The sequence below is a fragment of the Pogoniulus pusillus genome, chromosome 42 (assembly GCF_015220805.1).
Source record: "Pogoniulus pusillus isolate bPogPus1 chromosome 42, bPogPus1.pri, whole genome shotgun sequence".
NCBI classification, from domain to species: Eukaryota; Metazoa; Chordata; class Aves; order Piciformes; family Lybiidae; genus Pogoniulus; species Pogoniulus pusillus.
In genome coordinates this window covers 4,874,873-4,898,986 of record NC_087305.1, presented here as the reverse complement: position 1 = coordinate 4,898,986, position 24,114 = coordinate 4,874,873, and the positions used below count along the sequence as shown (strand labels likewise).

The window sequence follows — 24,114 nt, the reverse complement described above, 5'->3', positions numbered from 1 at the left end:
AACCTGCTAATGAGTCTTTGTGCAACTTGTGCCTTCTTACCTCTAATTTTACAGCCTGTTGGGATTTGAGCTCTGTGGACAGCCTCACATTTGGTTGGGAATTACAGGCTGAGTGGCTGTTCTCTCCTATTATTGTGCTGTCAATCTCCTATTAGCACATTATAATATGCTACACTGACTGCATCTGTTCCCGATATCACAAGTCCTAATTGTCATTTGTTGAATCACTTTGTCTTTAAGATGATTGTTAAGCAATTATTTCATCCAAAGCAGCTTAAAACTTTGATTACTGGATAGTGTTTGCAGGGATCAAAGTGAAATCAGCAGCTGCTTGCCAACGGTGGAGCTGCAGGAGCTGCTGCTGCTGCTGCTGCTGCTGCCCGGCGCTTGCCTGCCTGGGATGGTGATGCAGAAGCAGAGCAGCAGAGCGAGGCTTGATGACCTGCAGGGCTCTCACCACCTCTACATCTCAATCTCTTGGCCTGGAGGAAAAATGGTATTTGTCCAGGGTGGTTAAAGGTCCAGGGAAAGTGTAGGTAATGAGGCAGATGGGAAGTGACATTGCTGCCAGGACTGCTCGTGGGAAGAGGAGCTCAGCACAGCTGGCACCAGCTGGCTCACAGTGGTCCCCTCTGCTGGGGCAAGGACTGGGGTGGAAGAGCAGAGTGGCAAGGGGTGGGAAGGGAGCTCTGCAGGGCAGCCTGTGCTACCCACCCCTGCTCCAGCAGGGCACCCCCAGCAGCTTGCCCAGCAGCACAGTGCCCAGGGGGGGTTGGCAGCTCTGCACACAAGGAGGCTCCACAGCCTCTCTGGGCAGCCTGCTCCAGGCCTCAGCACCCTCACAACAAACAACTTCTTCCTCCTGCTCAGATGGAACCTCCTGGGGTCCATTTTGTGCCCATTGCCCCTTGGCCTGGCACTGGGCACCACTGAGCACAGCCTGGCCCCAGCCTCTTGCCCCTCCCAGAGCTCCTTTAGCTCTCTGAGCACTGCTCAGCTGCCCTCTGGGGCTGCTCTCCTGCAGGCTCTCAGCCCCAGGGTTCAGCCTTTGCTGCTGCCAGAGCTGCTCCAGGCCCCTCAGTACCTTCACAGCCTGCCCTGGACTCTCTGCAGCACTTCCCTGTCCCTGTGCCACTGAGGAGCCCAGGACTAGACCCAAGACTTCAGCTGTGGCCTCACCAGGGCAGAGTAGAGGGGGCAGGAGCACCTCCCTTGCCCTGATGCCCACACCCTTCTGGGTACACCTCAGGATGCCATCCATTGGGCACAGCTGTCCCCTAGCTGTCCCTTTCAGGTGTGGCAAAGACTTGCAGTGGATCAACACCCTGCACTTCCCCAGGGCTTTCCATCAAGGATGCTCTCCTGGGAAGGTCTCTAAGCTCCGGAGGAAGCAAAGAGAGCTTTGGTCAGAGGTGCAGGAGAGAGACTCCACCCAGCCCTGCCCTTCCACTCAAAGCTTCACTGCAGCAGAGGCACTCACAGCACCCCAGACCCTGTGTGCTCCTGCCTGGGAGTGGGTCAGCAGAGGACAGGGCTGAAGAGCCTCCAGCTTGGATTCTTCTGCTTTAACACCCCAGACTCCAGCCCTCAAAGAGGCATTTTGGTAGCTCCCAGCCCTCATACCAAGCCCTTTGGCTCAGAAGCTGCTGCAAAAGCCCAGGACTGGTCCCAGGCGCCAGGGAGGCGCTGGGTTGGCAGCCCTCTGAAATCGGAGCCGTTGGCATGTCACAGGGGCATGGGAACCCAAAGCAGCACCAGCTCCAGCAGGCCAGGAGGGAGGGGTCCCTCACCCAGGGGCTTGGGCTATGCCCCAGCATCCCCAGCTGACAGCAGCAGGAAGGAATGCTGAGCCATTGTCTTGCTTTAAGTAGCCCAGACAGGACTGAGAGGAGAAGGAACAAAAAGCAAACCCAGAGAAGAAAACACCCCACGCTGGGGGCTCCCCAACCCCAGACAGCTCCACGAGCCAAGGAGGATACACAAACTGTCAGCAGTCTTCTGCTTCAAACCATCTTCTTTCACAAGCCTGGGATCCAACCTGAGCCCTATCAGAAGCTTCCTCTTGCAGCCAGCTGGAAGTCGCTGCCTGACACACAAGCAGGGCACAGCCCAGGCAGGAGCTGGAGCAGAATCTTCTCCTCCCTTTGTTAGGAGCTGATGGATTTCCTCATGCAACTCATTCTGCCAAAGAATGGGCCCCAGAGCCTGGAGCACAGAAACCTTTATAAATCAGGACTGGGACTGTCCCCAACCAGGCCACCAAGAGCTCACAGAAAACAAACCCAAGCGAGCCCAGGGTGACTCGGGGCCAAGGCTGGGCTGTAAGCAGCCAACTGCACTCTGTGATGGACTCCCAGGCACAAGCCAAGCTCCTGGGAGATGCTCATGCCCCTGCCCTTCACCCTAGGCATGGTTGGGATCTCTGGTGCCATGGACTACCATGAGGGTGGGGGAAGAGTGGGAAGAGGTTGCCCAAGGAGGTGGTTGAGGCTCCATCCCTGGAGCTATTCAAGGTGAGGCTCTGGGGAATCTGATCTAGTTGAGGAAGCTGCTGAGGGGCCTGGAGCACTGTGAGGAGAGGCTGAGGGAGCTGGGGGGATGCAGCCTGCAGCAGAGGAGGCTCAGGGCAGAGCTGACTGCTGCCTGCAGCTGCCTGCAGGGAGGCTGTAGCCAGCTGGGGTTGGGCTCTGCTGCCAGGCAGGCAGGGCCAGAAGAAGGGGCCAGAGGCTGAAGCTGTGTCAGGGCAGGTTGAGGCTGGAGGTGAGGAGGAAGCTCCTGGCAGAGAGAGTGATTGGCACTGGAATGGGCTGCCCAGGGAGGTGGTGCAGTGCCCATGGCTGGAGGTGCTGAAGCCAAGGCTGGCTGGGGCACTGAGTGCCATGGTCTGGTTGGTTGGGCAGGGCTGGGTGCTAGGCTGGGCTGGGTGAGCTTGGAGCTCTCTGCCAGCCTGCTTGGTTCTATGATTCTATGAACCAAGCTGGAAATGAAGAGATTCAGCCTGGAGGTGAGGAAGAAGTTGCTCAGCAGGAGGCTGGTGAGAGCCTGGCAGGGGTTGCCCAGGGAGGTGATGGATGCCTCATCCCTGGATGTGTTTCAGGCCAGGCTGGCTGAGGCTGTGACCAGCCTGAGGTGTCCCTGGGCATAGCAGGGAGGTTGGAACTGGCTGCTCCTTGTGGTCCCTTTCAACCCTGCCTGATTCTAGATGAAAACCTAAAGGAAGTCATCAAACCCCAAGCAAGGAGAAGCCCTCAGGAGAAGCAGGTGGAAGGTGGCAGTGCAGGGAGCCCCTGGCAGCTAAATTGCTTTTTACCAAGCAGCCAAAAACCTCCACGGAGAGAAAGCCTCTCCCCTATGTGCTTATAAACTGCAGGAAGATCTTGTGGAGGATATTTTTTTGGGGGGGGGGTTTGAGTTTGGTCCAAAGGCCACTCAATGAAGTTCCCATCGATCTGATCTCCAAAAGCCTTCATCTGTTCTGCTGTCTGCCACCAGCTGCGGGTGATAAAACCCCAATCAGGGAGCGGCGCCGGGGGCTAATGTGCCACATACATCACCCCGGGGGCCATGTGCTGCCCATGATCTATCACCTTCTGGTGGGATTGCTTAGCTGCAAGGATTTAGCAACTTGCCCCAAATTGAGGCAATGATCAATTTTCTTTTCCAATTTATTTTTGGTTGAGCGAAGCAATATTTGGAGGCAGGAGGTGGGAGCTGAGTTCTGTGGAGTCAGAGAAGCAGGCAGGGCTGGAAGGGAGCACAAGGAGCAGGCAGTGCCAAGCCCCTGCCATGCCCAGGGACACTCTACCCTAGAGCAGGCTGCACACAGCCTCAGCCAGCCTGGACTCAAACACCTCCAGCCATGGGGCCTCAACCTCCTCCCTGGGCAGCCCCTGCCAGGCTCTCACCACTCTCCTGCTCAGCAACTTCCTCCTCACCTCCAGCCTCACTCTCCCCACCTCCAGCTTTGCTCCATCCCCCCCACTCCTGCCACTCCCTCACAGCCTCAAAAGTCCCTCCCCAGCTTTTCTGGAGCCCACTTCAGATGCTGGAAGACCACAAGAAGGTCCCCTGGGAGCCTTCTCCTCTCCAGACTGAGATGTGCTCAGCTGGACCAAGGAAGGGGAAGGGTAACCTCCCTGGGCAACCTGTGCCAGGGTCTCACCACCCTCAACTGTGCCAGAGTCTCACCACCCTCAACCTGTGCCAGTCTCTCACCACCCTCAACCCGTGCCAGGGTCTCACCACCCTCAACTGTGCCAGGGTCTCACCACCCTCAACTGTGCCAGAGTCTCACCACCCTCAACCCGTGCCAGGGTCTCACCACCCTCAACCCGTGCCAGGGTCTCACCACCCTCAACCTGTGCCAGGGTCTCACCACTCTCAACTGTGCCAGTCTCTCACCACCCTCACTGGCAAGAACCCTTTCCTAACATCTAGTCTGGGACTTGGGGAAAGATAGGGACAGGCTTTTTTTTGGGCAGGGACTGTGGAGGCAGGACAAGGGATGATGGCAGCCAGGGACAGAACAAGAGGGCACAGCCTCAGGCTGTGTCAGGGCAGATTGAGGCTGGATATGAGGAGGAAGTTGTTGGCAGAGAGAGTGATTGGCCCTGGAATGGGCTGCCCAGGGAGGTGGTGCAGTGCCCATGGCTGGAGGTGTTGAAGAGGAGGCTGCATGAGGCACTTAGTGCCATGAGTTAGTTAATTAGAAGGTGTTAGGCACTGTCCCTGGAGGTGTCCAAGAAAGGCCTGCATGAGGCACTGAGTGCCATGGTCTGGTTGGCTGGATAGGGCTGGGGACTGGGTTGGACTGGATGAGCTTGGAGGTCTCTTCCCACCTGGCTGATTCTATGATTCTGTGACTCAAAGATCCCATTCTGTGCTTCTGTGCTCCACAACCTCCCTGGGCAACCTCTGCCAGTGCCTCTCTCACCCTCACTCTCAAGACTTCCTTCCTCATCTCCACTCAGACTCCCCTCTCCCAGCTCAAAGCCTTTTTCCCTTCTCCTGGCATCCACAACCCTCCCTGGGCAACCTCTGCCAGTGTCTCCCCCACCCTCACTGGCAAGAATCCCTTCCTCATCTCCCATCTCCTCTCCTCAAGCTTCAACCCCTCCCCTCCCATCCTAGCCCTACAAGGACCTTCCTCCACAAACACATCGAGGTTGCCTTCACCCAGGAGCACACCAAGGTTGCAAGCAGAGACCTTGAGCACAGGGAGGGAGAAAAGTAGTCCCCACTAAGTGTCTGGAAGAAAGATGGGAAGTGTCCCCTTCTCCTCCTTCCCTCCCTCCCTGCCTCCCTCCCTCCCTCCCTCCCTCCCTCCCTGCCTCCCTCCCCACACTGATAAACATTCCTGGAGATAAACAAACACTGCACCAGGCTTTTTTGGTGCTTGTTTTTCTTGAAGAGACAAAGTGTTCCACAGCAAGCAGACACTTCCTACACAAGTTTTCATACCCAAACCCCGAGCTTTTCTGCCGTGGATGAGGACAGAAAAAGCATCACCAAAGCCTTTAGCCAGCCCAATCCCCTTCCTTGCTCCCACCAGCAGCTCACCGAGGGGAGAAAGAGGCCAGAGAAGGGCAGGGAAGCTGGGGAAGGGTCTGGAGAACAGGGCTGGGGGAGGAGCAGCTGAAGGGTGTTGAGCTTGGAGAAGAGGGAGGCTGAGTTGAGACCTCTTTCAGTCTGTCCTCACAGCAGAGCTGCTGCAGCCCTCTGAGCATCCTCCTGCTCCTGCTCTGGACACTCACTCAAGGGTGATTTGGGAGATAGCCAAAAACCAGATTGCTCCCAAGGCACTCTCACAGCCTCAGGAGTGCCAGGAGCTGCTCCTCCAGACAAAGCCTGAAGCAATCCTGCAACCCATTTAAGGTCATCCCCCCCTCCCCTAAAACAAAAGCACCCAAAATGAACCCCAAGGTTTGCACCCTGCGAGAGCTGGAAGGGCTGCAGGGAGCCGGGGAGGTGTTTCTGGTGAAGCCCAGGAGCAGAGAGAGAAATGCAAAGGCAGGCAAGCAGCAGGGCCTGTGTCCTCAGATGCCACCCGCAGCTCAAGATGTGCAGAGCTGCCTCGGGAGCAAGCGGTGCCGCCCGCGCCGGAGGAGCAGTGCCGCAGCCAGCCCCGAAGCGAGCAGGAGCTGGGCACCCTCTGCCACGGGCTCCTTGGGCACCCTCTGCCACGGGCTCTCTGGGCACCCTCTGCCACGGGCTCCTTGGGCACCCTCTGCCACGGGCTTCTTGGGCACCCTCTGCCACGGGCTCCCCTGGGCACCCTCTGCCACGGGCTCCCTTGGGCACCCTCTGCCACGGGCTCCTTGGGCACCCTCTGCCACGGGCTCCCTGGGCACCCTCTGCCACGGGCTCCCTGGGCATCCTCTGCCACGGGCTCCCCTGGGCACCCTCTGCCACGGGCTCCTTGGACACCCTCTGCCACGGGCTCCTTGGGCACCCTCTGCCACGGGCTCCCCTGGGCACCCTCTGCCACGGGCTCCTTGGACACCCTCTGCCACGGGCTCCTTGGGCACCCTCTGCCACGGGCTCCCCTGGGCACCCTCTGCCACGGGCTCCCTGGGGACCTGCCCCTGCCACAGCTGCCATCCCATCCCCAAACCCGAGCACCCAGAGGCAGATCTCCAGCCCGGCTTGGGCAGGTTCTCTCTGGCGTTGAGGATGCACAGCCAAGGGTCTGCCTCTGATTGTCCCCTGGAATCAGCCCACAGCAGCGTCCACTGGTGACAGCAGCCCCACGGCCACCTCCAGCCCCTTCTGCCTGCCTCTTAGCAGCCCCACGGCCACCTCCAGCCCCTTTTGACTGCCTTCTGTATCCCCATGGCCACCTCCAGCCCCTTCTGCCTGCCTCTTAGCAGCCCCACAGACACCTCCAGCCCCTTCTGTCTGCCTCTTAGCATCCCCACAGACACATCCAGCCCCTTCTGCCTGCCTCTTAGCAGCCCCACAGACACCTCCAGCCCCTTCTGCCTGCCTTTCATCTTTTTTTTTCACTTCCTAGGATCAAAATAGAGAAAAATCAACTGCCTCCATGGCTGGGAAGTTGGGAGCTACTGGAAAGCAGCATGGCAGTGCTGGATGATTTCATGTCCAGCAGCTTCTGCCAGGTAGGATGAGAGGTTTTGGAAGAATCCAGCATCCTTAAGGGAAAGTTGAGCTCCAACCATGTGAGCCACAGGAGGAAGAGACTTTCCAGAAGGCAATGAAGGAGCCAGAAAAGCAAATTCTTAACACCTGAAGGTAAAGCCAAGAGGCACCAGAGCCTGAGCTTCTCCCTTAGAGGCAGCTGCAGCACCCAAGGCTGGAGCTGGAGCTGGGGACATGGAGTACAGTTGGTTGGCTTGGAGCAGCTCTCTAAGACCAGAGTCCAGGCAGCAACCCAGCACCACTGTGGCCATTCAACCATCTCCCCCAAGTGCCACAGCCACAGGTGTCTTCAACACCTCCAGGGCTGGGCACTGCACCACCTCCCTGGGCAGCCTCTGCCAATCTCTCATCACTTTTGCAGCCAAGGAATTTTTCCTCATATCCAACTTAGTCCTATCAAGAAAGATCTCCCTGGGAACAAAGTGATGCCAGCTCAAGCTCCAGCTCACAGGTTCCCAGGTTGCAGCACATTGGAAGGGACCCTCAAAGGTCACAGGATCACAGGATGCTAGGGGCTGGAATGGACCCAGAGCTGGGGAGGCAATGGAGAAGACCAGCAAGTGCCAAGGCATGTTTGGGCCACATCCTTCCTAATTAGCTGGGCAGTTGTTAGAGCAGGAGGGGAATTAGGGCCAGGGGAGGACTCCACAGATCAGAGGCTCAGAGGAGGTCAGGGTTGGAAGGGACCCAAAGAGCTCATCCAGTCCAAGCCCCCTGCCACAGCAGGGCCACACAAACCCAGCTCAGGGCACACAGAACACATCCAGACAGGCCTGGAGAGGCTCCACACAAGGAGCCACAACCTCTCTGGGCAGCCTGTGCCAGGCTCTGGGACCCTTCCAGCCAAGAAGTTGCCCTGGTGCTGAGCTGCAACCTCCTGTGCTGCAGCTTCCATCCACTGCTGCTGCTCCTGTCCCAGGCAGCAGTGAGCAGAGCCTGTCCCCCCCTCATGACCCCCAGCCCTCAGAGAGTTCCAAACATTGATTCAATCCCCTCTCAGTCTTCTCTTCTGCAGCCTAAGCAGCCCCAGGGCCCTCAGCCTCTCCTCCCAGACAACTTCTGAGTCTCCTCATAGGCTCAACTTGTCCAACTTCCCTGCAGGCAGCAGGGATATCCCCAGGCTGCCCAGGGCCATATCCAGGCTGACTTTGAATACCTCCAGGAACCTCAACCACATCCCTGAGCAACCTGTCCCAGTGTCTCACCACTGCACACATGGTGCAGGACTTCCTCCTGGTGCCCACCCCAAATCTCTCCTGCTCCACTTTCAAACCATCCCTGCTGATACAACTCAGATATTTAACTCTTCCATCCCCCCTAAAGAGAGCAGATCCTTCACCCCACATGAAATCATAGCATCATAGCATCAACCAGGTTGGAAGAGACCTCCAAGACCCTTTGTTTTCTTCCATCTATACAATTTTGCACCCATCCAGAGCCTGTTCAAGAACCAAACATGCCCTGGAAACTAAAAACCCAACCCCACAAAACCCTGGAAAGAGACCAGAAAGGGGAAGGAAACCAGAGCAGAACCCCCGCGGTAAACCCCTGCTCTCCAAACCGAGCACAAGCTCCTGGAGGGATGCTGGAGAGGGGATGGGTGCAGGATGCTCGCTCCCAAAGCCCAGCAAAGACCCAGCACAGCTCCGCACTTGGCCTCGTTCTCTTCCCCTGCGCCTAGGGCGCAGCGCACAGGAGGGGACTCAGCGGTCCCCAGCGGCTGGCGAAGCTCAATGCTGCCACCTGGCGGCCGCAGGTGGTAACAGCAACCACAAACTTTAGTGCCGGGGCGAGCTGGAGTGGGGGTCGTGGGGGGAGCGTGTCTGAGCCTGGGTCACCGCATAACCAATTAACACCCTCCCGGTCCCAACCTCGTTAATTAGCGCAGTTCATCCCAGTAGGTACCGAGTACACACGGAGTGGTACCAGTTAGGGATAGAAACAGCTGGGCCAAGAAGGGTTGGGGGGAGTAGGGAGGGATGTGGGGGGGAAGGTGTTAAAGTTTCCAGGGAATTGGTAAAGAAACTAAAGCTCTGCCCCAAGTTTTGCTGCGAAGTGGCTGGGAATAGATTTTTCCTTAGCTGCCCCATCCCAAAAAACGCTGGGGGTGGGGGGTGGGGGGGAATAGAGGTCTCCTGTTGAACCACAATCCCGGCGCAAGGGGCAGGAATTTTCCACTCTCTGGGCACGCCTGCTGGCACCGCGGGCGCCACCGGGGGCCTCTGTCTTCCCCCAAATCGCTTTCCTCTTACACTTCCCAGAACTTCCAGGCTCATCCCTAAAACCCTTCCATCCACCTGGATGCTGGGATGGATGGGGAGTGAGAAGGAATTGTGGCAGAGGAGTTGGTTGCATCAACATTAGGCTGAGGGAGCTGGGGGGGTGCAGCCTGCAGCAGAGGAGGCTCAGGGCAGAGCTGATTGCTGCCTGCAGCTGCCTGCAGGGAGGCTGTAGCCAGGTGGGGTTGGGCTCTGCTGCCAGGCAGGCAGGGCCAGCAGAAGGGGCCAGAGGCTGAAGCTGTGTCAGGGCAGGTTGAGGCTGGAGGTGAGGAGGAAGCTCCTGGCAGAGAGAGTGATTGGCACTGGAATGGGCTGCCCAGGGAGGTGGTGCAGTGCCCATGGCTGGAGGTGTTGCAGCCAAGCCTGGCTGGGGCACTGAGTGCCAGGGCTTAGTTCATGGGAAGGTGTTAGGTGCATTTGGACTCGATGATCCTGAAGGTCTTTTCCAGCCTGTGAAGCCACAAGTGGCATGAGGTGAGCAGCTCCCAGGCCACCTCCAGCCCCCAAAGTGGAGCTGGTGGTGCCCCTGCCCGCCCCAGCTGCCGGTCAGCCTGCCATGAGCTGGCTCATAGTACAAGCACACAGCCACACACACACACAGAGGGAGCAGTCACTTCCCAAGAGAATTCCCTGCCTGTGATCCAGCTGCACCTCTGCTGGCCACGGGGATGTAGTTTGGGACTCACCTTCTCAGCCCGGGGGTACTGCACTCGGGGGGAGCCCCAATCCCTGCTGATCCTGCGCTGGTACTGCTGGCACTGGGGGATGTGTTTGCAGCCAACCTCACCCAGCTCTGGGTAAATCACTTCTAAGTCACCTCTGAGGAGAGAAGAACACAAACCTGGGTTCAGTTTGGGGCTCCCCAGGTGAAGAGGGACAGGATCTGCTGGAGACAGCCCAAGGCAGGGCTGTGAGGATGAGGAGGGGAGTGGAGCAGTGCCTGGGGAGGAGAGGCTGAGGGCCCTGGGGCTGCTTACTCTGCAGAAGAGAAGACTGAGAGGGGATTGAATCAATGTTTGGAACTCTCTGGAGACTGGGGGTGAGGAGGGGGGGACAGGCTCTGCTCACTGCTGCCTGGGACAGGAGCAGCAGCAGTGGATGGAAGCTGCAGCACAGGAGGTTGCAGCTCAGCACAAGGGCAACTTCTTGGCTGGAAGGGTCCCAGAGCCTGGCACAGGCTGCCCAGAGAGGTTGTGGAGTCTCCTTGTGTGGAGCCTCTCCAGGCCTGTCTGGATGTGTTCTGTGTGCCCTTGCTCAAGGCCTTATCCAGCCTGGTGCTGAACACCTCCAGGGAGGTTGTGGAGCACAGAAGCACCCAATGTGATCTTTGATCTCCACAACCTCCCTGCGAAACCTGTGCCAGGGTCTCACCACCCTCACTTCTTCCTCACATCCACTTCCAATCTCCCCTTTGCCACTTCAAACCCATTCCTCCTCCTCCTGTCATCCGAAGCCCTTCTCAGTAGTCCCTCCCCAGCCTGCCTGGAGCCCCCTTCAGACCCTGCCAGGCCACTCCAAGCTCTCCTGGAAGCCTTCTCCTCTGCAGGCTGCACAGCCCCAACTCTCTCAGCCTGTGCTCAGAGCAGAGCTGCTGCAGCCCTCTCAGCATCTCCTCTGGGCTGGCTCCAACCCTTCCATGTCCTGCTTGTGCTGGGGGCTGCACAGCTGCACACAGGACTCAGTTCTACTCCTCCCTGGCTTTGGGTAAGGCATCTGAACTCTGAGCTCCTTCTCCCAGGTGGGATGTGAAAGCCAAACCTCCTCTGCTCTGCCACCTCCAGCTCCAACCTCCAGGTGAAGCACTTCCCCCTTTGACATCACCTAACAGAGCCAGAGGCCACCAGAACAAAGCCACCCCCAGCACAGGGAGAGCAACTCTCAGGGCCACCATGAGGATTAGCTGCCACCGACATGACCCCCTCAAGAGGAAGGGCCCCAAACTCCTGCAAGCACCAAAGGATGCTGAGCTAGCACCCACGCAGGGATGAGACAAATGGGGGCTGAGAGCTCAGAGAGAGCCCTGTGGGAGGGAGCTGAGGCCAAGTGAAGCCTCTGCTTGCCTTTGGCAGTTCAGCTGCTCCTATCTGGGGTGTTTTGGTTAGGCAGGCAGCAGCAGGGAGGATTGTTTTGATGCAGGAGCTCCCAGTGACGTGGGACACTGAGAGCCTCCCAAAGCCAAGCAGCAGTTGGAGGCCACCTCCAGCCACCCCCTCCAGGGCAACTGGAGCTAAAGCCAAGGACCTTCAGTATCAAAACACTTGATAAAGGGATGAGTTGGGTGGCTGGAGGGCCCAGCTGGCACAGCAGCCAACTGCCTGCTCCAGGAGAAGCTCTCCAAGCTTCCTCCTCACCCACTCAAGCACTGACATCTCAGTGTGGTGGCTTTGAGCTCTGTGGCATGACCTGCTCTAGGGACTTCCCTTCCCCAAAAGCAGCCTCTGTCCCCCAAAACTTCCTGCAGAAAAACCTTTGCCCCCTCTGATGCTTCAAAAACCTCTGCACAGTGGACCAAGGAGCAGCTCAAGGTGAGCAGAGACACAAAGGTCTCAGCTGGCATCAAGCAAGAGCCTCCTGGTGCAGCAGGCACTGCCCTGCTTTGCTCTGGCCCAGATTCCTGGCAAAAGGAAGAAAGCCACCAACGTTTATAGCCCTGGCAGTGGGGATGCTGCAATGAACTGGCCCTGGAGGTGGCCTGGAAGGACAGCACATGACTGGACACCCAGGGCTGGTGGGGCTCAGAGAGTCACTCACCTGCAGAACTTGCTGTCTGCACCGCTGAGGGGCTGCAAGAGGCAGCTCTGAGCTGGTTTGTGCTGCCAGGATGCTTGGGCACCATAGGCAGTGGTGCTGAGCAGGCTGGCAGCCAGCAATGCAGCCAACAGCTTCATTCTGCCCTGCATGGACCAAAGGACAGAGAGAGTCAGTGCCAGTGCTGCTTGGAGCCCACAGCATCCCCAGCCACCATGCTCCAGCTCAGCCCTCACCACAGAGGCACAGAATGAAGCAGGCAGGAGAAGATTTCAGAGACCATAGAGTCCAACCTGGCACCCAGCACCTCCCACTTAACTGACCCATGGCACTGAGGGCCTCACCCAGCCTCCAGACCCAGAAACCAGCTCCAGGCAATGCAGATCCACACCCCCCCCCCCCCCGAGTGCCACCAGTCTCACACCATGGACCACTTGCGTGGCAGAAGTTAACTCTGCCTTCTGCTGCTGCTCCATGCCAGGAAACACCAAACCCCCAGCAAGAAACTGCACTTCAGAGGACCTCTTGCTGCCCACCTCACAGAAAGGCCACCCAGGGACCTGCAGGAATGACCTCAGACCAGCACAGGGATGTGCAGGGATGGCCTCAGACCAGGCAGCTCAGCACAGGGATGAGCAGTGATGACCTCAAACCAGGCAGCACAGCACAGAGATGACCTCAAACCAGGCAGCACAGCACAGGGATATGCAAAGATGACCTCAAAACAGCAACCCAGCACAGAGATGGCCTCAAACCAGGCAGCTCAGCACAGAAATTACCTCAAACCAGGCAGCCCAGCACAAAGATGACCTCAAACCAGGCAGCACAGCACAGGGATATGCAAAGATGACCTCAAACCAACAGTTCAGCACAGAGATGACCTCAAACCAGGCAGACTGCACAGGGATGGCCTCAAACCAGGCAGCACAGCACAGGGATGAGCAGTGATGACCTCAAACCAGGCAGCACAGCACAGGGATGAGCAGTGATGACCTCAAACCAGGCAGCACAGCACAGGGATGATCACCTCCATGGTGACCACTGCCTTGCCACACTCCAACTCCAGGCAGCACCAAGAGGGCACAGAGTCCCTGTGCCCAGGTGCTGGCCCTGCTGCTCTCCTCAGGAGATGGAAAGCTGGGATTAGGCTTGGGCATGGCCCAAGCAAGACCATTCCTGACAGATGGGTGAGCAACACACACTGACTCCAGGCAGAGCATCTGCTGAGGGAACAGCACCAAGGTCCACTCTGAGCCCAGCCACCCCCTCCAGAGCTGAGGCAGAGCTTCTCCTGCACAAGGACCACCATGGCCACTCGTTTTTAAGTACCAAGCCAAGCCCCGAGGATGAGGGGAGTGAAGGGCAGGAGTTCTACCTGCCCACAGCCCTTGCTAAGCCCAGTGCCCAGCCCTTGACTCCCTGAGGTGTCCACAGCAGCCTGGTGGCCACCAAAGCTGGTCCTGGTGAGGCACTTACCAGGCAGGTCCTGGGGATGGGAGAGCAGCTCTGAGGCACAGCCTGGAGCTTGGAGGTTGCCGTGGAGATGGTTTCCAAGAAAGCAAAGAGAAGAAGAGATTGGGAATGAGAACACAGCCCAGGGAAGGGGCAGCTCAGCCTCTGCAGGGGAGGCAACAGGTTTGCAGCCCACAGAAGCAGAGCTCCAACTGCCCCTCCAGCTGCAGCCAGCTTTGGGCTCCCCAGTGGAAGAGGGACAGGAACTGCTGGAGAGAGCCCAAGGGAGGGCTGTGAGGATGAGGAGGGGAGTGGAGCAGTGCCTGGTGGGGAGATGCTGAGGACCCTGGGGCTGCTTAGGCTGCAGAAGAGAAGACTGAGAGGGGATTGAATCAATGTCTGGAACTCTCTGAGGGCTGGGGGTCAGGAGGGGGGACAGGCTCTGCTCACTGCTGCCTGGGACAGGAGCAGCAGCAGTGGATGGAAGCTGCAGCACAGGAGGTTGCAGCTCAGCACAAGGGCAACTTCTTGGCTGGAAGGGTCCCAGAGCCTGGCACAGGCTGCCCAGAGAGGTTGTGGAGTCTCCTTGTGTGGAGCCTTCCCAGGCCTGTCTGGATGTGTTCTGTGTGCCCTGAGCTGGGTTGTGTGGCCCTGCTGTGGCAGGGGCTTGGACTGGATGAGCTCTTTGGGTCCCTTCCAACCCCTGCCATCCTCTGAGCCTCTGATCTGTGGAGTCCTCCCCTGGCCCTAATTCCCCTCCTGCTCTAACAACTGCCCAGCTAATTAGGAAGGATGTGGCCCAAACGTGCCTTGGCACTCGTTGATCTTCTCCACTGCCTCCTCAGCTCGGCATGAGACATCTGCAGCCAAACCAAGCAGCTGGGGCCGGGGATTGCACCACACTCCCCAGCGTTACATAAGGAAGGAGCAGCAGCAGAGCCAGCACGGGCGAGCACCAATGCTGCTGTCAGCAGGCAGGAGGAGGCATCAGGCTTCACTAATTAAACCCATTAATGGATTGGGAATGATCAGGAGGTTTAAGGGGCTGATGGCTCCAGTTCCCACGCTCTGGGCTGGGTGAACCCCATAATTAGAGCCCTGCTGCTGCACCAGGCTCACGTGAGGAGTGCTGGGGGCCATGAGTCAGCAGCACAGCACAGGGAGGGGGCAGAACAGCCTCAACCTGGGGGCTGAGAGAGTCTCAAACCAGGGGTCCTGAAGCAGCCACATGGGGGGGATGGCACAGCCCCGGGAAAGGCACAGCCAAGGAATTGGAATCGTGGAATGGTTTGGGTGGGAAAGGACCTTTAGAATCAGAGAATCAGGCAGGGCTGGAAGGGACCACAAGGAGCAGGCAGTGCCAACCCCACTGCCATGCCCAGGGCCACCTCACACCAGAGCAGGCTGCACACAGCCTCAGCCAGCCTGGCCTCAAACACCTCCAGCCATGGGGCCTCAACCACCTCCCTGGGCAGCCCCTGCCAGGCTCTCACCAGCCTCATGCTGAACAACTTCTTCCTCACCTCCAGCCTCACTCTCCCCACCTCCAGCTTTGCTCCATCCCCCCCAGTCCTGTCCCTGCCTGACAGCCTAAAGAGTCCCTCCCCAGCTTTCTTGTAGCCCCCTTCACATCCTGCAAGGCCACAAGAAGGTCACCTGGGAGCCTTCTCCTCTCCAGCCTGAACAGCCTCCAGCTGCTGCCAAGGTCTCAAACCCTCTCCCAGGGAGCACAGCAAGCAGCAGGACACAGCTCAAGGCACCAAAAAACCCATTCCAGGTATCTTGAAGGCAGCCCTCAGCCAGCAGCTGAAGCCCAAGAGGCTCTGGCAGCTTTCCCCTGCTTTCAAACCTCCCTCTTCCAGCTCTGGGTGCAGTTTGTTTCCCTTCAGCACGAAGCCAGAGCTTGCAGAACTTCCCTTATGCACATCCAGAAGAGGATGAGCTTTGGGTTGAAGGCAGCAGCCAAGGCCACAGCTCGGTTTTGCAAGCTTGGGAATTTCCCACCCCAGCCTCCCAGGCTTCCTCTGGTGGCTCAGTTGAAGATTAACCAGGGCCATTTAAAATCCACTTGAGCATTTCTTCTGCCTCCCCCCAGCTCCCCACACTGCAAAAGAGAAAAGCTACCTCATGCAACCCAACCTTACCCCCAGCCCAGCTCATTAACAGCCTCAGCCTCCACCCCCTCCCACCCCCCCAGCCCATGGTCATTGCCTGCAGGGAGGTGTTGCTGGGCTTGAGTTCCTCCAGCCCCATGGTACAGAGAGATTGCAGCTGGGTTGGGTTCTTCCTCTTTCCCCCCTCCCAGTTTGGTTGCAAAGTTGGAGCTCACCCTCAAAGCCATCAGAAACTTCATTCCCCTCTTGCCACAGGGCCAAGGGAGTTGCTTTGGCTCTGATGCTCACCAAAGTAAAGCTTTGGTCAGCTTTAAATAAGCAAAACTTCTTCCTGGACAATAAATCTTCTCCTTGCACTTCCAGCCAGGCTCTGCAAGCACCTGGAGCTCAGCTCTTCCTCCAAGGGCCAGCATCTTCCCCCAGGTCTGCCTCAGTTTCCCTTCATCAGTGCTATTGCTGAGGGCACAGACAGACAGAGACTGCTCAGCAAGTTTGCTGCTGACACCAAAGTGGGAGACTTGGCTGAGAGAGCTGCAGGCTGTGAGGGCATCCAGAGAGAGCAGGAGACAGAGCTGGGCACAGAGGAGCCAAGTGAGGTTCAAGAAGGACAAGAGCAGAGTCCTGCACCTGGGGAGGGAGAATAAACTGCAGCAGCACAGGCTGGGAGGTGACTGCTGGAGAGCAGCCCCAAGCAGAGGGAGCTGGGAGTGCTGGGGGAGAGCATCCCTGGCACAGCAATGTGCCCTGGGGGCCAAGAGGCCAATGGGGTCCTGGGGGGCACTGAGCAGAGTGTGTCCAGCAGAGCCAGGGAGGTTCTCCTCTGCCTCTGCCTCTGCTCTGCCCTGGGGAGACCTCCTCTTGAGAGCTGCCTTCAGTTTGGGGCTCCCCAGGTGAAGAGGGACAGGAACTGCTGGAGAGAGTCCAAGGGAGGGCTGTGAGGATGAGGAGGGGAGTGGAGCAGTGCCTGGGGAGGAGAGGCTGAGGGCCCTGGGGCTGCTTAGTCTGGAGGAGAGAAGACTGAGAGGGGATTGAATCAATGTCTGGAACTCTCTGAGGGCTGGGGGTCAGGAGGGGGGGACAGGCTCTGCTCACTGCTGCCTGGGACAGGAGCAGCAGCAGTGGATGGAAGCTGCAGCACAGGAGGTTGCAGCTCAGCACAAGGGCAACTTCTTGGCTGGAAGGGTCCCAGAGCCTGGCACAGGCTGCCCAGAGAGGTTGTGGAGTCTCCTTGTGTGGAGCCTCTCCAGGCCTGTCTGGATGTGTTCTGTGTGCCCTGAGCTGGATTGTGTGGTCCTGCTGTGGCAAGGGGCTTGGACTGGATGAGCTCTTTGGGTCCCTTCCAACCCCTGACATCTTCTGAGCCTCTGATCTCTAAAGCAGCAAAGAAACCACTCAGAAAAACCCAACCCCAACAGTGAACTGCAGCTGAAGAATTCCTGCAGCTGAATTCCTGCAGCTGAATTCCTGCAGCTGAATTCCTACAGCTAAATTCCTGCAGCTAAATTCCTGCAGCTAAATTCCTGCAGCTGCACTCCTGCAGCTAAATTCCTGCAGCTGAAGAGCTCCTGCAGCCGACAGCCACCAGCGAGGCTGGGGGATGCAAGGGGCTGGGCAGAGCCTCAGCAGCCAGGGGGAGTTCCCTCTACCTTTGTCTCCCAGGAGCCCATTCTGCAGTTGAGGTTTTTTTATTGTCATCATTATCATCATCTTTATTATTTTCCCCTTCCCCCCTCCCCAGCAATCAGCAAAGGAAGCAGCAAACCAGAGCCTCCCTCCCCATTCACAACCTGCAGCACCTCCAGCCCTGCCCTGCCCACGCTGGGCCTCTTATCTGGCCCTCTCCTCAGCGTTTCCCTCTTTGCCTGGCTCACAATTCCATCATTCCTGGCTCCAACTGAATGCCCACAAGGTCACCTTCACCTGGCTGCAGCCAAGCCTCAGGGTGAGAGAGCTTTGTGAATTGAATCTCCTCCCTTCTCCCGCTGCACACCAGCAGCCTGCAGCCACCTCGGCTGGCAGGGGCAAGGTCTCCTCCTTCCAGCTTCTGGGAAGAGGGAAGGGGAAATTCCTGATGTCCAGCCCCAGCTGGACCAGGTCACTCAGAGCCCCACCAAGCCTGACCTGGAATGTCTCCAGGGATGGGGTTTCAACCTCTTCCACCACCTCAAACCCTTCTGCTGCCTCAGTTTCCTCAGCTCTGAGCAGGAAACCACTGCCCTGACACCTCCACCACCCTCCCTGCAGAGAGCTTCCAAGGCTCTGATCCTGCCTGTCCAGGCAGGGTTGCACTCAATGATCTCTGGAGGACCTTTCCCACCTCTAAGCTTCTGTGAACTTGTTCTTAATGCCCAACCTGGCTCTGCCCTGCTCTGGTTTCATGGAATGCAAGCAGGGAAGGGTAGGGGTCAGAAGGGACCTCCAGAGACCACTGAGCTCAACTCAAAACTGGTCTCAAACCATCACCTCTCACCCTGTCACCTCAAACCCTTCCCCAGACTCCTTCCCCAGCCTTCCTGTAGGGCTGGGGGCAGGCTCAGGGAGCTGGGGTTCAGCCTGCAGAAGAGAAGGCTCCAGGGAGACCTCAGAGCAGCCTTCCAGCCCCTGAAGGGGCTGTAGGAGAGCTGGGGAGGGACTTCTGATAAGGGTTGGGGGTGACAGGGGGTGAGGAGAATGGCTTTGAGCTGGGAGAGGGGAGGTGGAGAGTGGAGATGAGGAAGGAATTCTTGCCAGTGAGGGTGGTGAGAGACTGGCACAGGTTGGGGATGCTGAGACCCTGGCACAGGTTTCCCAGGGAGGTTGTGGAGCACAGAAGCACCCAATGTGATCAAAGATCACATTGGGTGCTTCTGTGCTCCACAACCTCCCTGGTGGTGTTCAAGACCAGGCTGGATGAGACCTTGAGCACCCTGTGCTGGTGTGAGGTGTCCCTGCCCAGGGCACAGGGGTTGGAATTGGACATTCCATAGCTTGAGAGACCTCAAAGCTCATCCAGTTCCAACTCCTGCCATGGGCAGAGACATCTCCCTCTAGCCCAGGTTGCTTCAGCCCTCATCCAACCTGAACACCTCCAGGCAAGGGGCATCCACAACCCACCCTGAGCTGCCTGTTCCAGTGTCACCCGTGGCAAGATGATCCTTAAAGGTCCCTTCCAAGCCAAACCATTCCTGTGACCCTGTGATTTAAGGGATGTGACAACTCAGCTGAGGCTCAGATTGTCTCCAGTCCTCTTGGATCTGCTCAGTGCCACAAGGATCAAGAGCCAAAGGCCCAGGTTGTCACTGCAGACAGCAAAGTCACCCTCTGCCAGCTGCCCAGCAGCACCACCAGTGTGTTACTGGGATCAAAATGAAGCTGAGCCTGCTTGGGGAGAGAGATTCTATCAGCAGCTAGAACGCAGGAGCTGGCCTCAGATCTCTGCTTCTCCACAGCATGACAAGGAAGAAGATGCTGGAGCAATATATGGAGCCATGTGGATGCATTCCAACCCCCTCCCAGTGCCATCCCACACCCCCCCCAGCAGCAGATCCCTGCAGACTGACACAGCAGAGCTCGGCTGGGAGCAGCTCCCTGGTGCAGCCCTGAGAGATTAACAGAGGAGGATTCCATCTGGGGGTTGGTTTATCTCTGTCCACCTGCCCTAGAGTCGAATCAGAGAGTCATAGAACCAAGCAGGCTGGCAGAGAGCTCCAAGCTCACCCAGCCCAACCTAGCCCCCAGCCCTGGCCAAGCAACCAGCCCATGGCACTGAGTGAAAGGAAGAACTCAGCTCTGCTGATTGATGTTGCAAGGAGGAAAGCAAAGAGGAGAGAGCTGCTGGGAGGTGTTTGCAACCCCAGCTCCCAGCACGGAGCATCCCCGGGAAGCTGGAGCAGTGGGGTCAGAGGATCCTCAGTGGGGTGGGAGGGTCAGAGGGTCAGAGGGTCAGAGCATGTCAGGGGCTGGAAGGGACCCGAAGAGATCACAGAATGAGAGAATCGAGCAGGTTGGAAGAGAGCCCCAAGCTCATGCCCACACAGTGCCCAAGAGCCAGCAGCACAGCCCGGGGATGGCACCAGCCACCCTCCACAGCCCACCTCAACCCCCTGCGGGTGCTGGACCCCCCCCCCAAGACACCAACTCCTCTCTCCCCGAGCAGCAGCTGGCAGGCAGGAGGCAGCTGGCAGGGCTTGGGGGAGGGTCTGTGGGAAGCTGAGGGTTTTGGGGGGGAGGGTCAGTGGGAGGCTGAGGGTTTGGGGGGAGGGTCAGTGGGAGGCTGAGGGTTTGGGGGGGAGGGTCAGTGGGAGGCTGAGGGTTTGGGGGGGAGAATCAGTGGGAGGCTGAGGGTTTGGGGGGGAGAATCAGTGGGAGGCTGAGGGTTTGGGGGGAGGGTCAGTGGGAGGATGAGGGTTTGGGGGGGAGGTTCAGTGGGAGGCTGAGGGTTTGGGGGGGAGGATCAGTGGGAAGCTGAGGGTTTGGGGGGGAGGGTCAGTGGGAGGCTGAGGGTTTGGTGGGGAGGATCAGTGGGAGGCTGAGGGTTTGGGGGGGAGGGTCAGCGGGAGGCTGAGGGTTTGGGGGGGGAGGATCAGTGGGAGGCTGAGGGTTTGGTGGGGAGGATCAGTGGGAGGCTGAGGGTTTGGGGGGGAGGGTCAGTGGGAGGCTGAGGGGTTTGGGGGGGAGGGTCAGTGGGAAGCTGAGGGTTTGGGGGAGAGGGTCAGTGAGAGGCTGAGGGTTTGGGGGGGAGGATCAGTGGGAAGCTGAGGGTTTTGGTGGGGAGGGTCAGTGGGAGGCTGAGGGTTTGGGGGGAGGGTCAGTGGGAGGCTGAGGGTTTGGGGGGGAGGGTCAGTGGGAAGCTGAGGGTTTTGGTGGGGAGGGTCAGTGGGAGGCTGAGGGTTTGGGGGGGAGGATCAGTGGGAGGCTGAGGGTTTTGGGGGGGAGGATCAGTGGGAAGCTGAGGGTTTTGGGGGGGAGGGTCAGTGGGAAGCTGAGGTATGCACAGCAGCTTTGGAAGGGTGCCCGGGGGAGGTGACCTTGGCGCCGAGCAGCCCGGGCCGGGCAGCAGGCAGCCGCACGCCGGGCGCAGGGGGTGGATGTGCAGCGTTGCACAACCGCACACCTGCCAGAGCGGCACCTTGTGACTGCTCCTGCCGGAGCTGCGGCTCTCGCCGCCGAAGGTCTTCTATTTTGGGCAGGATGCTTTCATTTGGCCTATATTAAGCTGCCAGATTTGGCAGTCACAAGGCAGGCGCAGGGCTGTGCAAGGAGCCTCCTCTGCCACCAGCGGCAGCTCCGCAGCCTGGCAGAGCCCAGATGCCAGCGGCGCTGCCACACCGAGCCTGATGCCCTCCCGAGGCGCTGCCTTCGTGGAGTTAACTCCTGTTTGCCATCCTGTCTGTGGATGAAGGACTGGAGCATCTCTCTGCTGAAGGCTGAGGGGCTTAGGGGGGGCTAGGCTGGAGAAGAGCAGCCTGCTCAGCACCTGGGGGCAGAGAGAAGATCCCTGGCACAGGATCTCTGGTCTAGGAGGGGAGGGGTGGACTGGATGAGCTTTTGAGGTCCCTTCCAGCCCCTGAGCTGGTGTGAGGCTGTGAAAAGGAGACAGCAAAGGTGTCTCAGCACCCTCCTGGTGAAAAACTCCTTCCTAACATCCAGGCTGCTCAGGGGATGAAGGGATTGAAGCATCTCTCCGGTGCAGAAAGGCTGAGGGGCTTAGGGGGTTTCAGCCTGGAGAAGAGCAGCCTGAGGGAGGAATCTCATCAATGTCCTTCAAGGAGGGGGGTCAGGAGGATGGGACCAGGCTTTTTTTCCCTGGTGTCCAGTGACAGGACAAAGGGTAACAGGCACAGGCCTGAGCATCAGAAGCTCCACCTGAAAATGAGGAGGAGCTCCTTTGCTGTGAGGCTGGGTAGAGGCCTGGAGCAGGCTGCCCAGAGAGGTGATGGAACCTTCACCTCTAGAGCCATGCAGAGCCCACCTGGACCTTGCAAGTCTGTGCAGCCTGCTCTGGGTGCCCCTGTTCTGATCACCTCCATCTCCCTGCTCTGATCACCTTCATCCCCCTGCTCCAATCACCTCCATCCCCCTGCTCCAATCACCTCCATCCCCCTGCTCCAATCACCTCCACTCCCCTGTTCTGATCACTTCCATTCCCCTGCTTCGATCACCTCCACCTCCCTGCTCTGATCACCTCCATCCTCCTGCTCCAGTCACCTCCATCCTCCTGCTCCAATCTCCTCCACTCCCCTGTTCTGATCACTTCCATTCCCCTGCTCCAATCACCTCCACCTCCCTGCTCTGATCACCTCCATCCTCCTGCTCCAATCAGCTCCACCTCCCTGCTCTGATCAACTCCATCCTCCTGCTCCAATCACCTCCACTCCCCTGCTCTGATCACCTCCATCCCCCTGCTTTGATCACCTCCCATCTCCAGAGGTCCCTTCCAACCCTTAGCACTCTCTGACCTTCCCCTGCTCCCCAGGACAGGAGGAAGCCACCAAGAATCAATGAATTGCTTCAGCTGGCAAAGAAAACAACACCTCTCAGATCAAACCCAGGGAGGTGGCAGAGGCACCATCCCTAGAGGTGTTCAAGCAAAGCCTGGATGAGGCACTGAGTGCCATGGTCTGGTTGACTGGATAGGGCTGGGTGCTAGGTTGGGCTGGATGAGCTTGGAGCTCTCTTCCAGCCTGCTTGATTCTGTTCTATTCTAAACCCACCAACCCAACACCACCAGAGCCACTGAACCATGGCCTGCAGTGCCATGCACAGACCCAGAGGATCTGCACTGCTGCAAACACCCAACAGCAGCAGGGAGAAGCCATTGGGAAACCCTCAGGCGTGGCCTCTGCTCAACCTTCCACCCCACGCTCCCCAGGGATGCTGCGTGGGACTGAGGTCCGGAGGGGATCACCTGGACCAATTTTCACCTCCTCTCCAATCCCTCCCCGCCTCTGCCAGCTTCACCTCGGCAAGGAGGTGTCTCTGCCCCGTGCCTGGTGGATGCCCTAATGGTGATGACAGCCCTGGAGGGGATGACAGCAAACAACAAACCACCAACACCTCTGCCCAGTCCTCCCCAGCTCAGCCAGCTGGGCTGGGCGATGCTCCGTGGGAAAGCCCTGCAGCGGCAGCCTAATGAGGAGCTCAGGTGAGGCAGCAGCATCCTCTGCCCTGACTCAGCTCAAGCTCAGCCTGGCCCCGTCACTTGCCCCATCGAAGTGCAGCAGGCTGCCAGGAGGACCCTGCCTGCTTCCCACCCCCAACCCTCTGCCCACCGGGCACTGGGACCCGGCTGGAATTTTGGGCTGGCTGAGCAGGGAGGGCTATAAATAGCAGCGGTTCAGATTCAGCCTGCGTGAGGCTCTTCCTCTCCCTCCTCCGTTTAGTTTCTCCTTCTTCCAGTGGCTCTCTGCAGCTCGAGAGGGAGGGGAGCAGGAGCTGGACCCTCCCTTACGCCCCCCAGACAGACCAAGGGAGCAGGGGCTGGACCCTTCCTTACACCCCCCAGACAGACCAAGGGAGCAGGGGCTGGACCCTCCCTTACACCCCCCAGGCAAACCAGGGAGGCTGCCCAGATGAACTGGTCCAAATCCCCGCCGTGGCTGTACTTAGACCAGATTAACCTCCACATCCACAGGTCACCAAACGACTCTAAACTGGCTCAACCTTTCCTTAAATGGGTTTTACTGGTCTGCTGCGGGGGGGGGGGGGTGGGGGGTGTGTGTGTGGCTCAGAGCAGGGGGTTTGGAACTGGCTGATCCTTGTGTTCCCTTCCAACCCTGACTGATTCCACGATTGCAGCTTTAACGAGCTCAGATGAAGCCCTGAGCTCCCCCCCCCCTACAGCTCTGTGCAGAGGGTGGCCTCAGTCTCCCCACCAGAAGTGTTCTGGGGGTGGAGGGGGGAAGCTAGAAGGAAGGAAAACTACTTCCCAAAGGTTCCTATGAGCATGGGTAGCTTTTCCAGGAGGTTTTTCCAGCTTCCCCTTCCCAAACATTCACTCCCAGACCCGTGGCACCCTGGCTCTAAAGGGCACCCCAAGGTGAGTCTCCCCCCCTCCCCCCCAAGGTTTCCATACACACACTCACACAGACAGGGCTGCCAGACCCCCTGCTCTTGCTTCCCCTCACCCCCCAAAGCACCCAAACAAGAAGCAAAGCAGCTCCCACCACACAGCAAGCAAACCAGCCAGGACCCCCCCAGCACCTTTTCCACCTACCCCTCTTTATGCCCCCCAGGATCCCCTGTTTGGCAGCAGCAGAGGAGCCAGCGGCAGAGAGCAGCCTGTGCCCAGCCAGCTCTGGCACAGCCTCAGCTCCCTGGCAGTGCTGAGCCCTGGAGCTGCCTCAGAGGCTGCCCGGGGGGGGGGGGGAGGGCAGTTTGCAAAA

At 58.6% G+C, this 24,114-nt stretch overlaps 1 protein-coding gene across 5 annotated transcripts in view; it reads right to left on the bottom strand.

The window, feature by feature from the left end:
- PEBP4 (phosphatidylethanolamine binding protein 4) overlaps positions 1-24,114 on the bottom strand; it is a 140,991-nt gene that overhangs the window by 105,111 nt on the left and 11,766 nt on the right. For 2 of the 5 annotated variants that reach the window (XM_064175613.1, XM_064175617.1), the window contains exons 2-4: positions 13,662-13,709; positions 12,189-12,331; positions 10,124-10,256 (exon numbers count right to left, since the gene is read on the bottom strand). In XM_064175613.1, coding sequence (XP_064031683.1) covers positions 10,124-10,256; positions 12,189-12,325 — 270 coding nt within the window. In that variant the 5' untranslated portion in view covers positions 12,326-12,331; positions 13,662-13,709. Of the gene's footprint in view, positions 1-10,123; positions 10,257-12,188; positions 12,332-13,661; positions 13,710-23,945; positions 23,977-24,114 lie in introns of those variants that run through there. The other 3 variants (XM_064175614.1, XM_064175615.1, XM_064175616.1) reach the window with 3 other exon arrangements.